Source organism: Schistocerca nitens, chromosome 2 (assembly GCF_023898315.1).
Source record: "Schistocerca nitens isolate TAMUIC-IGC-003100 chromosome 2, iqSchNite1.1, whole genome shotgun sequence".
NCBI lineage: Eukaryota > Metazoa > Arthropoda > Insecta > Orthoptera > Acrididae > Schistocerca > Schistocerca nitens.
In genome coordinates, this window is record NC_064615.1 from 104,028,653 (window position 1) to 104,041,940 (window position 13,288).

The 13,288-nt window shown below is 41.4% G+C and overlaps 1 protein-coding gene across 1 annotated transcript in view; it reads left to right on the forward strand.

The window, feature by feature from the left end:
* Positions 1–557: 557 nt before the first annotated feature.
* LOC126235776 (uncharacterized) overlaps positions 558–13,288 on the forward strand; it is an 81,072-nt gene continuing 68,341 nt past the window's right edge. The window contains exon 1 of the mRNA XM_049944578.1: positions 558–704. Within this exon, the coding sequence (XP_049800535.1) occupies positions 675–704 (30 nt within the window). The 5' untranslated portion in view covers positions 558–674. The remainder of the gene's footprint in view (positions 705–13,288) is intronic.

Below are 13,288 nucleotides of genomic sequence, written 5' to 3' on the forward strand. Positions count from 1 at the left end.
ATTCAATTTCAGGGAATTATAAGTAATGTTCTAGTAAGCATACCAAGGCTGATGACAATTATACTTGTCCTTTCAATTTCCTACGTAAAGTCGGACATAGCCCTGTAACCATAGGTGAAGATAAATAATCAGAATTTTTAAAATTTAAAATAACAAGGAAACACTATTGGTAGTTGATCCGAAATTCCTGTTTCCCTAAAAATGTGTGAGATACATTGTCGTTTATAGTTTACTGAAACATATTTTGATCTAATTTCAATTAGCGAACGGTACATCTGTAAACCTGTCTATATTCTAAAAACGAGTTTACAACGAGAAGTCAGATGAGCGATGAAAGGCGTCTTCTATTTTCCTCTGTAATATTCCACCGTCCTTCAAACACAGCAAAACCACGGAAGACTTACAACCGCAGCACAGAAAAGGACCGCGTTTCTTCCCGCCACTCCATCCGAATCGCTCAGCTGTGGTTTAGCAAGTAGCGGACAGATAGCTGCTGTGCATGCGGAGCGCTGTCAGTTCGGGGTAACATACAGTAGGTGGCTCTGGTCAATGTTAAAGTCAAGACATCAAACAACTTTGTTATGCAGCCTAAGAAGCGGAGTGGATGGCTTGGCAAACGTAGGAGCGGAAAATAAGTTGCAGTTTATCAGCGTTGAAAGAGAAATGTCAAATCAATGCATCCAGTTCGTGGTACGTCTTTAAAGGTATGAATGAAAAATCATTGATGTGAAAATTAGTACGCAGGAAACTGCCACATAGTTTGTAGACCGCTTACACAGGGCAGGATTTCTTCAAGAGTGCCGGACTGTCAACCGTCCCGCCCTATACGTAACGAAAAAAAATTACAGGGCCTCTAGCTGACGATTACTTCAGTTCTCTCTTTTATGTGTAGTGTGAGTTAGCGTCGAGGCGTTAGACTGCAAAATCAAAGGCTGCTTGTACAACTTGTAATTTTGGTCACCACAATGTTTCAATGTTAATGTGTATGTACCACAGGTTTTTAGGTGATTTATTAATAAAAATGTCCCCCACCCCACATGCACGCACAAACCGCTTCGGTCCATAAACCTTTCGGTTGTGTAATAAATTGGCGACAGTACTCCAAAACCGCTCGAAAAATCTCACATTGCAGGTGCTAAGCTATTGAATTATGAAATGTTGAATAAAATCTTATTCTAATACCTCGGATTACTATATCATGTTGTTACTATACGTGCAAATACTACAGTTAGTAGCTATTAGACTGTGCACTATATTTTGAAATTTCTGGTGCAAGGAGGGGTAGGACCATACTAACTTAAGGGAGCCGGTCTTTCCTCTGGATGACGCCTAGTGACTTTGTATCAGGTGTGGTGTCGCTTACTTTAGTGACCATCACAAAGTTAAAGATACTGTTGTGAGTTAAGTGAACCTTGCTGTATAACTTTGAAACACATATTTAATAACACAGGTTATTAAGGAGAAAATTAAACAGTGCGGTTGTAGCAACTCCACCATTGTTTTTTTGGCTCCCTACAGTAATTTTTCGTTTAGAATAGTGCACAGATTACCATAGGTAACACATTCAATTGGCCAACCCAGTTGGAATATTTCATTTCAGCCTATGTTATAAGATACTGGTATTTGTTCTTGCCCATATAATTTTGTTGATTGCAGTTGCTGTTCACTGTATGGTTTGCATCCACCTCTGCAAGTGTTCATTCAGTATCCAGGCAAACTTTATTGGCAGATTAAGAGTGCTGAGCACATGCAATTGGCACAGAATCTTTAATTGTTTTCCAGTACTGATTCCCATCTGTTGGATTACATTGACAACATTAAATTACATTTATTGTTCCATGGGCCCAGTAGTTACACATCTTCATGGATGTGTCATGAAAGCATGATACATCATTAGCATTGATAGTTGGTAAGTTAAGTTGTTGTTGCTGTTCATTCCATAGACACTTAAGTGTAGAATTGTCTAGGATGCGATGGTAAAAATATACAATGTGAAACATTATGGAAAACTCTGAGGAAAAACACACACATAAATTTTACAGAACAATTTTAAAAAAATGAAGCACAGTGATTCATATTAATTGTCGTACAAGATTTTTGTAATAAATAAAAAACATGAACCTGCTGTGGGGTAAAAGAGGCAGAGCTAGTAAGTGTTAAGTACAAAAATATATTTTGTTCATTCTGAGGTTTCAGTATTTACAGAAACATGAAAATAATTCATTTTCTTACTAATTTTAAATCACTATTACATTACCTTCTTTGAAAACCCTTAAAACTTTATTTTTTAAAAATCTCCTTTTCATAACTTTTTTTCTTATGTCATTTGGCAACTTTGCAAACTGACACTAAGCTGCACAGCTGTAGGGTTTGTTTTTCCAAACAGCTAAGGCATTAAGATCTTAAATTATCTTTGAACTTTCTGGGGCTTGAAAATTATCAAAACACTTCAGTCTGCAGCTGCAAGGCATTCCTTGCTCGTGTTACTATGCCCTAAGTCTCTTCTCCGAATCTTTTTACTTTCCATGCAAATTAGATTTTATTTTCAGATGTAGATGAGCCATTTCAATGTTTTTTTCTGTTTTAATAGCAATGTGTTTTTCAGTGAAGTGTTATTAGTTAGTTTTGGTAATCGGCGGAAGATTTTTTTTTTTTTTTTGTTCTATTTCTTTTTTTCTTGCAAGATGTGTAACACAGTTTTGTGGCATATCATGCAAGAAAAAAAGAAACAGCACAAAAATCTTCCTCTGATCACAAAGACTCACTAACAACAGCACTACACTGAACAACACAGTTATTAAAACAAAAAGCATTGAAACAGAGGATATGGTTTAACATTAAGGCAGAAGTGAAGAATACAACACCTGTCTTTCTGAGTGTAGGTTGGGGAAACTCAAAATGAAGTCCACTGTTAGTATGATTCGGTGTAACATTCAGGGTTGCTCCTCTTTGCCCCCCCCCCCCCTCCAAACCCCATTGTATGTGCAGGTGCCCATAAGCTGAGGGCGACATGGCAGTCGGTGAGTGCCGTTGGGCATTCTGAGGCCTATTCGTATGGAGTCTAGTTTAGTTTTATGTGAAGGACTTACCTCCTCCTCCCCCCCCCCCCCAATGCATGTGTATTAAAATGGGCAATATTTCTGTAATGAGATTCTTTCTTCCCTAACGCATTTGTGTGCTGTAATTTACAGAACATAAGCTGAGCATGTGGATCATAAAATAACTTTGGCAAAAAAATGGTCTACCAGTTTTTTTCCTGTGGTCTTAAAATACGTCATTAAATAATTACAATGCTTGCTTAACCAAAAGAAAAGATTTTACTGAAAATTGGTGAAGGTAGCAAAATGAAGTTTAAATTCCCATAGATGTTTGAGATATGATGTAAGCAATATTCCACATGCCCTGTAGGTATCTTTAGCCAAGCTTGTGTCAAAGGATGTGTTAGAAACAACAGTCTGATTTTCAGCTGCCATTGATGTGGAGAAAATGTGTTTTGACCAGAGATTGACTGTTAGTGTTGTAAGTTGGTGGCATAATGAAGTTGTTGAAGCTTATGGCTTTGTTGAGAATTATACTGATTAATTTGACTGTGGTACTCTAATCAGTACTCTAATGTGTAAACTCACTGCTTCCTGGCCTTTGGATTCAAATGTGTGGTTACTGTCAAGGAACCTACATTATATTTTTTAAAATTTTATTATTTTTGGCTTGTAGCATACATACTTTTTAGTCATCTCAAATTAAATGGATTTACAAACATACTAAATAACATCTGACCATCTTCAGAAATATATTTTGGGGCACACATTCTTAAATTTGCCTTCAGACTGAAATTGTTGTATGTATTCCATTATGCCATTAGGAACAAGTTGACAGCTAACCACTTGTTTGTATTAAAACATTTAATTCAGTTACTCTATTAATTCAATGTCCATCATTCCTTGTAACAATCAAAATATTGATTGCTACTTACCATAAAGATGACACATTAAGTTGCAGACGGGCACAATTAAGAAACTTACACATTAGCTTTTGGCCACAGCCTTCGTCAGAAAAAAGACACCATTCATTCACATGAGCAAGCACACCTCGTGCACACATGACCACCAACTCCGGCAGCCCAGTCTGTCTTTTCTTACATTTTTCATATTACAACCTGGAGTTTCCATTGTTTCATCATTCCTTTTAGATTTTTATGTCTTCTTGTGCTATGAATCCGACTAGTGTCATCTGCACTCTTGGTTGTATGTCCAAGAACTGGAATAGTGCAAAGAGACAGACAGTGACCATGTCTCAAGATCTGCTGTGAAAATTGACTCTCATTTTCTTGTAGCAATTCCACTGATACAGGCTGTGATTTAAATAACCAATTGTGATGAACAATTGAGTCCACAGTATGCCAATTTTAAGTGGGCAGAAAAAGGTCAATGATTGAGACACGTTCTCACAATGAATGCTATTATTTTTCTTAATTTTCTGGATTTCACGGGCCATGTGTGTCGTGGTATGAGTGGCTGTATAGTTGCATAGCTTTTCCCTCTTGTTTACTAACCTCCATTCTTTTGTTGCTTTCAAAGGGGTTCAATTAATCTATTTTCAGGAGGCAGTATGTGCATGGGACTTTTATGTCCACATGTCTTCTACTGCTACTCTCATCTCTTGCTAATTGATCTGCTTCGTCATTGTTTTTATGCTGGAATGAGATTCAGCCCATGTGAATTCCATAATTTGACAAACCTGGTTTGCCTGATGATAGTGATCTAAGAGGTCCAGGATGTATTTAATTTACTAGCTCATTTGTTCCAATTTCTGCAACTAATTTATTTCAAATGCTTTCTGAGTTGATGATTATTACTGATTTGGGGATTTTGATGGATAGTGTGTATTTTAAAGCAGCAATAACAGTGAATGTTTCAGCTGGAAATATGGAAGCATTGCCTGGTAGGTGAAACATCCTTTCTTATGTAGTTTGTGGAAAGAAGAAAGTGCTTTCAGTGTGACTATCCATACCCATTTTTGAGATATATTTTGAATGAAACCCGCCAATTTGTCTTCATGGTACGATGTAAGTGAAAACTACCCGTCCTTTTCCTTTGCTAGAACAATCAACATACATTACATGAATATTTATTTTGATAGGTGTTTTGATAATCATGTAGGAACATTGAGAGTACGTCACATCTACAAATTTTATTTTACAGATATTTCCATCTTTTGTATCTTTAATAGATGTAATTCCCAATTTGAGAGCATTTCACACTTTTTTTATCAGTGGGCAGTACGTATCTGCCATTCTTTGCAAATCATAAAGATCACACTGCAGTGTTCTGCGAATATGTAGACATTTCTATTGCTTCTAGAAGGGCTTTAGTGGGAGGGAGAAAGCTTAGCTCCAAGACAAATACCTAGCCTTTTGTTCTGTAAACTGTCCAGCAGTGCTAGGTACTTTTGTCAGTGTTGTGGTAGAATGTGCATTTGTAAACTATATGGAAGGTATCAACATATGATACAAAGTAAGAAGAATGTTGGGGTGAGCTCCCCACAACAGATTACTCTTGTTGATCTCATAAGGTTCAATGCATTTTCACATGTACTGGAGAAGTGTTTTATATTAGGTCCCAAACTCATTCTTGAATTAAATGTAATGCCAAGAAATCTAGATCGTATTTTATTTGTTTTTTTTTTATGCTACGAGAATCTTACTACAATGTTCAAACAACATGGCTTAGTTCATTTTGTTACAGCAACAATTGTTGATTTTTCTGGAGGGATCTTTAACTCACAACTGTTTAATGTCTTATGCAGACACCCACCTACATAATATATGCTATATGGTATTGCACATTATTCCATGAAATATTTCATTGCAGAGATGCATCTTGACTTTTAGTATATTTTGTTCTTAGTCTGTGATGATAATGACTGTAGTCCTGCGGGTAGCATTAGATAAATCTTAGCCATCTTGTAGTGAAAATAGGATGCAGTGGCATTCTTTAAGAACGACTTTCCTGCTAATTTTTAGTATGTTTATTTAGCTTGTTTAGCACAAGTAATACTTAGCATTTTAGTTATAAACTAATTATTAATATAGTGTACGGAATCACTTTACTATTATTTATCATTATTGTTAAATTAAACGAGTGACGAGAAAAGTAGTAAAAACAGTAAAATATCAAGTAGTGGCCTTAGTGACCTGAAATGGCACAGTCACACACATCTAGTTGTAGTAAAGGCAGATGCGTGATTGTGATTTATTAACTCAGCAACTCAAAACCGTTGTTCGACCAATTCTTGACCATTGCACGCCGGTCTGCGACTCTTTGCCAGGTGGATTCAATGGACGAGATAGAGGTTCCAAGTATCCTCACGGTATCGGTTAAGTAGCGTAGAGCATTCTCATCTTACTCATTGCTAGGGACCTCGCATTCTGTATGAAGGCAAGCGGATTTTGGTGAAAATTGAAGTTTTACCTTTGGTCTCGTTATCTTAGTTTTCTTCTTGACAGGGAACATCAAGTGAGGCCTTCTGGAGCTGGTGCTAAAACTTAAGAACTACAGAGGGTCATTTAGATCTTGCACTGCCTTATTTGCAATTGATAAATAAAGCATTTATACTATCATCTTTCTTATTTGGAGGCCAGTAAGTGCTTATTCACAATATTACTTTGCCGCCTATCGTTAGAAAATACAGATGCATGCGTTTATTAAAAAAAAAACCGGAATGACTGGGATCTGTAGATTTGTGATGACCTTTGTTGCTTTGTTATAATAATCTAACCGAGAAATTCCTAAACTTATAATATCACGACTGAAGGTTGCTTCACTCGTGTCTTTGAACAAAATGAAATTTATGAATAATAACAAATAGCCACCTGGGAATGCGTCAATTGCGTACTAGGAATGTTATAGCGCCATCTAGAGTCCGTATTTTACGGAATATAAGACGCACTTTTTCCTTCGAAGAGTTGCCACCAAAATTCACGTGCATCTTATATACTCGGAATTAGTATAAAATGTCCAGTGTTTGATTTAAAATTCCCGCCAGTTTTAAAAATAGCCATATATTCAATGCTGCGGGAAACCTCTCAACCCGGCAACAGTGGATTCTCTGGTAAGATTGGATTCAACAGGCATCAACACTGCACCGATCCAACGAACGTGACTTGCGGAGATTGCCAAGCTTGCTAACACTGTCACCCTCCCACCCCGCCATCGCAAACCCAACACTGTCTAGCCTATGATGCGGTGAACTTTAAGTGAAAGTGATTAGTGTTATCAGTAACAGTACAATATTTTTGTTAGTAGCTAGTTTCGTAATGGAAAAAATAAAAGGTATTCATATGATGTGGGCAATAAATTGAAAGTAACAGTATAATTTGAAATCGGAACAACGTGGATACAGAGCAGCTGATCGGCACTTCGGCTATCCACCACCAGAAAAAAACCATTCTCGATTCGCGGGCGAGTAAAGAACAACGGAAAAAAAGAAGACTAAATGTGCAAATGGAGGATTGAATGCAAAATAGCCAAAACTAGATGCAGTATTGAAATGAATTCAAGGACACCGCCAAAATAGTATCATAAGCTAGCGTTACAGTGGAACTTAACAAATTTTAGAGTGGAGTTGGTTGATGCTGCAGGTTTATGAAGAGTCATGGACTTAGGGATGGTAATTACCTAGTCCGTGTGCTGCTGGTCTCTGATCAATGGTACGGGGTGACAGTGTTGCAGAGGATCCATTACTTGTTCTGGAATGGCGGGCGCAGATGTGAAGGTATTATCACGTGTTTGTATGGCGACGTTCTATTGTGGTGGTCATACGTGGTCGACTGGAAACGTGAGGTCGAGTATGCCTGCGCTCACGTTCCTACACAGAAACATAGGGCCACTGTCACACCTGAATTCCCCACAGATTTGGATACTGTACGATTCCTGACATCAACAGCACATTGTAATCGAATCAAAGAAAATCTCCTCGATCGAAATGGAAGGTCTTCTGGAGAAACGTACACTACGTTCACATCACGTCGGCTGTCAAATTTCATCAATGATAAATTCCTGACTAATGAAAAACTCCAAAAAGTACACCTTAATCAGTCCAACGACTGCACAGTGTATTCATATATTAATGCACAGATTTATATGTGGAACTACTTCTGTCAGAAAGTGACAGTGATAGGTGAACCCGTGCAAATGTATATACAGGGTGGTCCATTGATCATGACCGGGCCAAATACCTCACGAAATAAGCGTCAAACGAAAGAACTACAAAGAACGAAACTTATCTAGCTTGAAGGGGGAAACCAGGTGGCGCTATGGCTGGCCCGCTAGATAGACATTCCTTGGGGGAGGGGGGATGCTTATTTCATATTACATGGAATAATACTAATGCTAGTAACACATACAGAAAAAAAACTGTGTAAATCCCTGTACATTGTTCGACACTGCTAGAGGGAAAACTGATTCTTAGTCATCCGGTACGGCAGCTGCAGCGTTCTGGCGCTGCCATAGGTCAAACGTGTATCAACTGCGTTTTTTAAAAAAATAGGAACCCCATTTTTTATTACATATTCGTGTAGTACGTAAAGAAATATGAATATTTTAGTTGGACCACTTTTTTCGCTTTGTGATAAATGGCGATGTAATAGTCACAAACATATGGCTCACAATTTTAGACGAACAGTTGGTAACAGGTAGGTTTTTTAAATTAAAATACAGAACGTAGGTACCTTTGAACATTTTATTTTGGTTGTTCCAATGTGACACATATACCTTTGTGAACTTGATCATTTCTGAGAACGCATGCTGTTACAGCGTGATTACCTGTAAATACCACATTAATGCAATAAACGCTCAAAATGATGTCCGTCAACCTCAATGCATTTAGCAATACGTGTAACGACATTCCTCTCAACAGCGAGTAGTTCGCCTTCCGTAATGTTCGCACATGAATTGACAATGCGCTGAAGCATGTTGTCAGGCGTTGTCGGTGGATCACGATAGCAAATATCCTTTAACTTTCCCCACAGAAATAAATCCGGGGAAGTCAGATTCGGTGAACGTGCGGGCCATGGTATGGTGCTTCGACGACCAATCCACCTGTCATGAAATATGCTATTCACTACCGCATCAACCGCACGCGAGCTATGTGCCGGGCATCAATCATGTTGGAAGTACATCGACATTCTGTCATGCAGTGAAACATCTTATAGTAACATCGGTAGAACATTACGTAGAAAATCAGAATACATTGCACCATTTAGATTGCCATCGATAAAATGGGGGCCAATTATCCTTCCTCCCATAATGCCGCACCATACATTAACCTGCAGAACTGTACACGACGTTCAATGTCGTCGCCATGCGATTCCTGGTGCATAGAAATATGGTACGGGTGCAATCGATGTTGATGTAGCATTCTCAACACCGACGTTTTTGAGATTCCCGACTCTCGCGCAATTTGTCTGCTACTGATGTGCGAATTAGCGGCGACAGCAGCTAAAACACCGACTTGGGCATCATAATTTGTTGCAGGTCGTGGTTGACGTTTCACAAGTGGCTGAACACTTCCAGTTCGCCTATCCGGCGAACGGTTCGGACACTTTGACGATGTCGTCCAGGATACCGAGTAGCATACATAGCACACGCCCGTTGGGCATTTTGATCTCGATAGCCAGACATCAACTCGATCTCGACCTTTTCCGCAATTGGTAAACGGTCTATTTTAACACGGGTAATGTATCACGAAGCAAATACCGTCCGCACTGGCGGAATGTTACGTGACACCACGTACTTACACGTTTGTGACTATTACAGCGCCATCTATCACAAAGTGAAAAAAGTGGTCCAACTAAAACATTCATATTTCTTTACATACTACACGAATATGTAATAAAAAAATGGGGTTCCTATTTAAAAAAAACCGCAGTTGATATGCGTTTGACCTATGGCAGCGCCATCTAGCGGGCAGCCATAGCGCCAACTGGTTTCCCCCTTCTAGCATACCTTCAAACCACTCACACTTCCATCTTTCGATCCTGGTCATCCTCGTCCACAGCGTGCAGCTATCTTGAAATGTCCACTTTCCGCTTTGCAGCCTTCAGAATTTATCGTATGCCTTATCTGCTTACCTCGCTTTCACGTGCAGCGATGGAAGCTGTACTTGATGTTTTTGGTCGGTCAGACCTTTCCTTATCCACATCCTGAATAGTACCGTCGTCTTAAAATTTATCCCGAATATGATAAATCTGTTTGCGTGTTGGTGGCTGCGTTCCGTACACATTTCACCATTACCGTTTGCCTCCACCACTGCAATAAGGCCTTGCGTTGCTCAAACGACAATCTCGCTTCATTCATTGTTGCACTGTCATTTGCTGGAAAACGCGCGCCAATAGCTCTTGAAAAAACTATGGACTACGCTACCGTGCAAAATTGCAACGATATCATTTTGTTCCAAAGATATAAACAATCTGTGTGTGTGTGTGTGTGTGTGTGTGTGTGTGTGTGTGTGTGTGTGTGTGTGTACATTTTTCTGAACCCCTCTGTATGTAGTTATATAATGTGCTGATGCAACTCGAAACTCATAATAAATAAATTGGTTTTAAATTCGCAAAGAAAAAAATCTAGTGCTGTTTATTTTCACAAGTGTACAGAAGTCAACATATGTGGAAGAGGCAACGGTGCAACTCGTGCAGAAACCAAAATGTCATTTATACCTCGCTCCAGTCCGCAGTGAATTCTGAGTGTCTCACGAGTATCTCTTCAAAATTTTTAAAAAAATTGCAGCATATAGCACGGTAACAATTTATGCTCTTGACGCTCCGTTTTCTATCTGAAGATCGCCCGATGGCTGTTAAAATCTGTTCAGCAAGTTTCGGATTGTTCACCAGTATATTTTCAAAGTTCCAAACCAAAACACCCGATATTGCGGCCTGTAGTGCAGTATGACATCAGAACCGTGAACAGCCATTTTTACTTTACGATCGCCAGACAGCCGTCACAAGTCTATACACCACGTTTCTTTCACAAGTCTGTCTTCGAAATTTTAAGCTGAAATACCACAATTTGCGCGCTCGTGACTAAATATATGTAATCACTAGTTTGGAAACAACGAAACTCGGGTTGAGTAACTGAACTGAACCATAATCTGTGCAGACGCGTGAGAGAGAGAGAGAGAGAGAGAGAGAGAGAGAGAGAGAGAGAGAGAGAACGATGTTGAATGTTATCTCAGTTTTTCGTCCCAACTGTGTTTATGCAAACTTTCAGTTCGATTTGGCATAGACCCGACTTGCCCCATCGCTACTCGCTATTAACACTCTTTTGTTGTCTCGACTTCACAATGCCCCGTCCGCCGGAAAAGGTGAGGGACTGCAGAAAGTTCTAAAAGCTGCCCCCCCTGCGGGTTCGGGGGTTAGAATAGGCCTGTGGTATTCCTGCCTGTCGTAAGAGGCGACTAAAAGGAGTCTCAAATGTTTCGGCCTTATGTGATGGTCCCCTCTCGGGTTTGACCTCCATCTTTCTAAATTATTCCGAAGAGCGAGCCAATTGGGGAAGGGCGCCTTACATGGTGCACTGTATCCGTCGTGCATAGAGACCTTTAGCCGACTTTTTCGTCGTTGCAATGGTGTCCCGCTCGTTTTCCGTCTCTTGGGCGGGGATACGTCACTGGGTGCGATTACCACACTGCACTCTGCAGTGTTGCTTTTAACTGCGACGACGACCTTGGACATTTTAGCATCTAAGATCCAGCACGGTAGCCAGTGCGTTGTGGTGGGGCCGCCATGTACCCTGTTGGTTGTAGCCCCCTGACAACACAGGGATCGCTCTACTCATGCCTGCGCCGTTAACTCCCCACGTATGCTAAGGAGTAGATGCCCATCTCCCTGGGGCATCAGGACTCCCGGCAATGGACATCCTGCCAGGTGGCTATTGCTGCGGCTGGGTGGCGCCCGTGGGGAGGGCCCTTGGTCGGAGTAGGTGGCGTCAGGGCGGATGACCCGCAATGAAGCGTGGTACATCATCTCTCGCTATCGGCCAGCCGCCGGCAGTCTCTAAGCGTTCTCGGGCTCAATTTAATGCTCAAAAGTACGATCCGAAAACGTTCCCTTCTCTGGCCACGCCGTGGGAGGAGCGTAAGTCTCAGGATGGAGGTAATAGTTATTCGCCCCGATTCTTAGTTTGCACGAGAGCTGATGGGGAGTCTTTTCTATCCACAAAGCCTCAGTTCTTCGCCGAGCATTTAGAGGACAAGTTTGGGGAGGTGGAGGGCTTGTCCGAAATGCGCTGTGAGTCAGTACTGATACAAACGGCATCCTCCGCCCAGTCACGCAGGTTACTTGCTTGTGACAAGTTGGGGGATGTTCCCGTTACCATTACACCACATAAGAGTTTAAATATGGTCCAGGGAGTAATTTTCCATAGGGACCTACTTTTGCAGTATGATGACGAGCTGCGCGCCAACTTAGAGCGTAGAGGTGTTCATTTCGTCCGGCGCGTTCATCGGGGTCCGAAGGACAATCAGGTTGCTACCAGTGCCTTCATCTTGGCCTTCGAGGGTGACACATTACCGGAGAAGGTCAAGGTGATGGTCTACCGTCAAGCCCTATATCCCTCCCCCGATGCGGTGATTTAAGTGCTGGAAGTTCGGGCATATGTCTTCCCACTGCACTTCCAGCCTCACATGTCGAGATTGTGGACGCACATCACATCCCAATACTCCATGTGCCCCGCCTCCCATCTGTGTCCTGCGGAGAGCATCATTCCCCTTGCTCGCCTGACTGCAAAGTCTTTCAGAAAGAGCGCAAAATCATGGAATATAAGACCCTGGACCGGCTGACCTATACTGAGGCCAAAAGGAAATATGACAGACTACATCCTGTGAGAATGACATCTTCTTACGCAGCTGCTACAACGTCTGTGCTAGCCCCATCAGTTTCGAGACTTCCAGCCAGCTCGATAAGCAGTACGACTCCTCCTGCCCCCTTGCCCGTGGGGGGGGGGGGGCTCTACCCCACCGGTTGCTCCTGCACCACCTACCTCAGGAGAAACATCCTCCCACCCGTCGGGGACGTCCGTCCCCGCTTCTCAGCCGGAGAAGCGTCTAACTTCTTCGGCTACTCTCGCCCGTAAGAGTTCCCTTGGGACCCTCCTTTCCCAGGGTTCCACCAGCGGGAAGGATGACGGCCGACAGTGGCATAAGTCCTCACCAGCGGCCGGGCGTAGGGCTTCACGATCCTCCTCCGTCCTGGAGACTGAATCGGTGAAGCCTTCCCAGCCGGTGAAACCCAAGG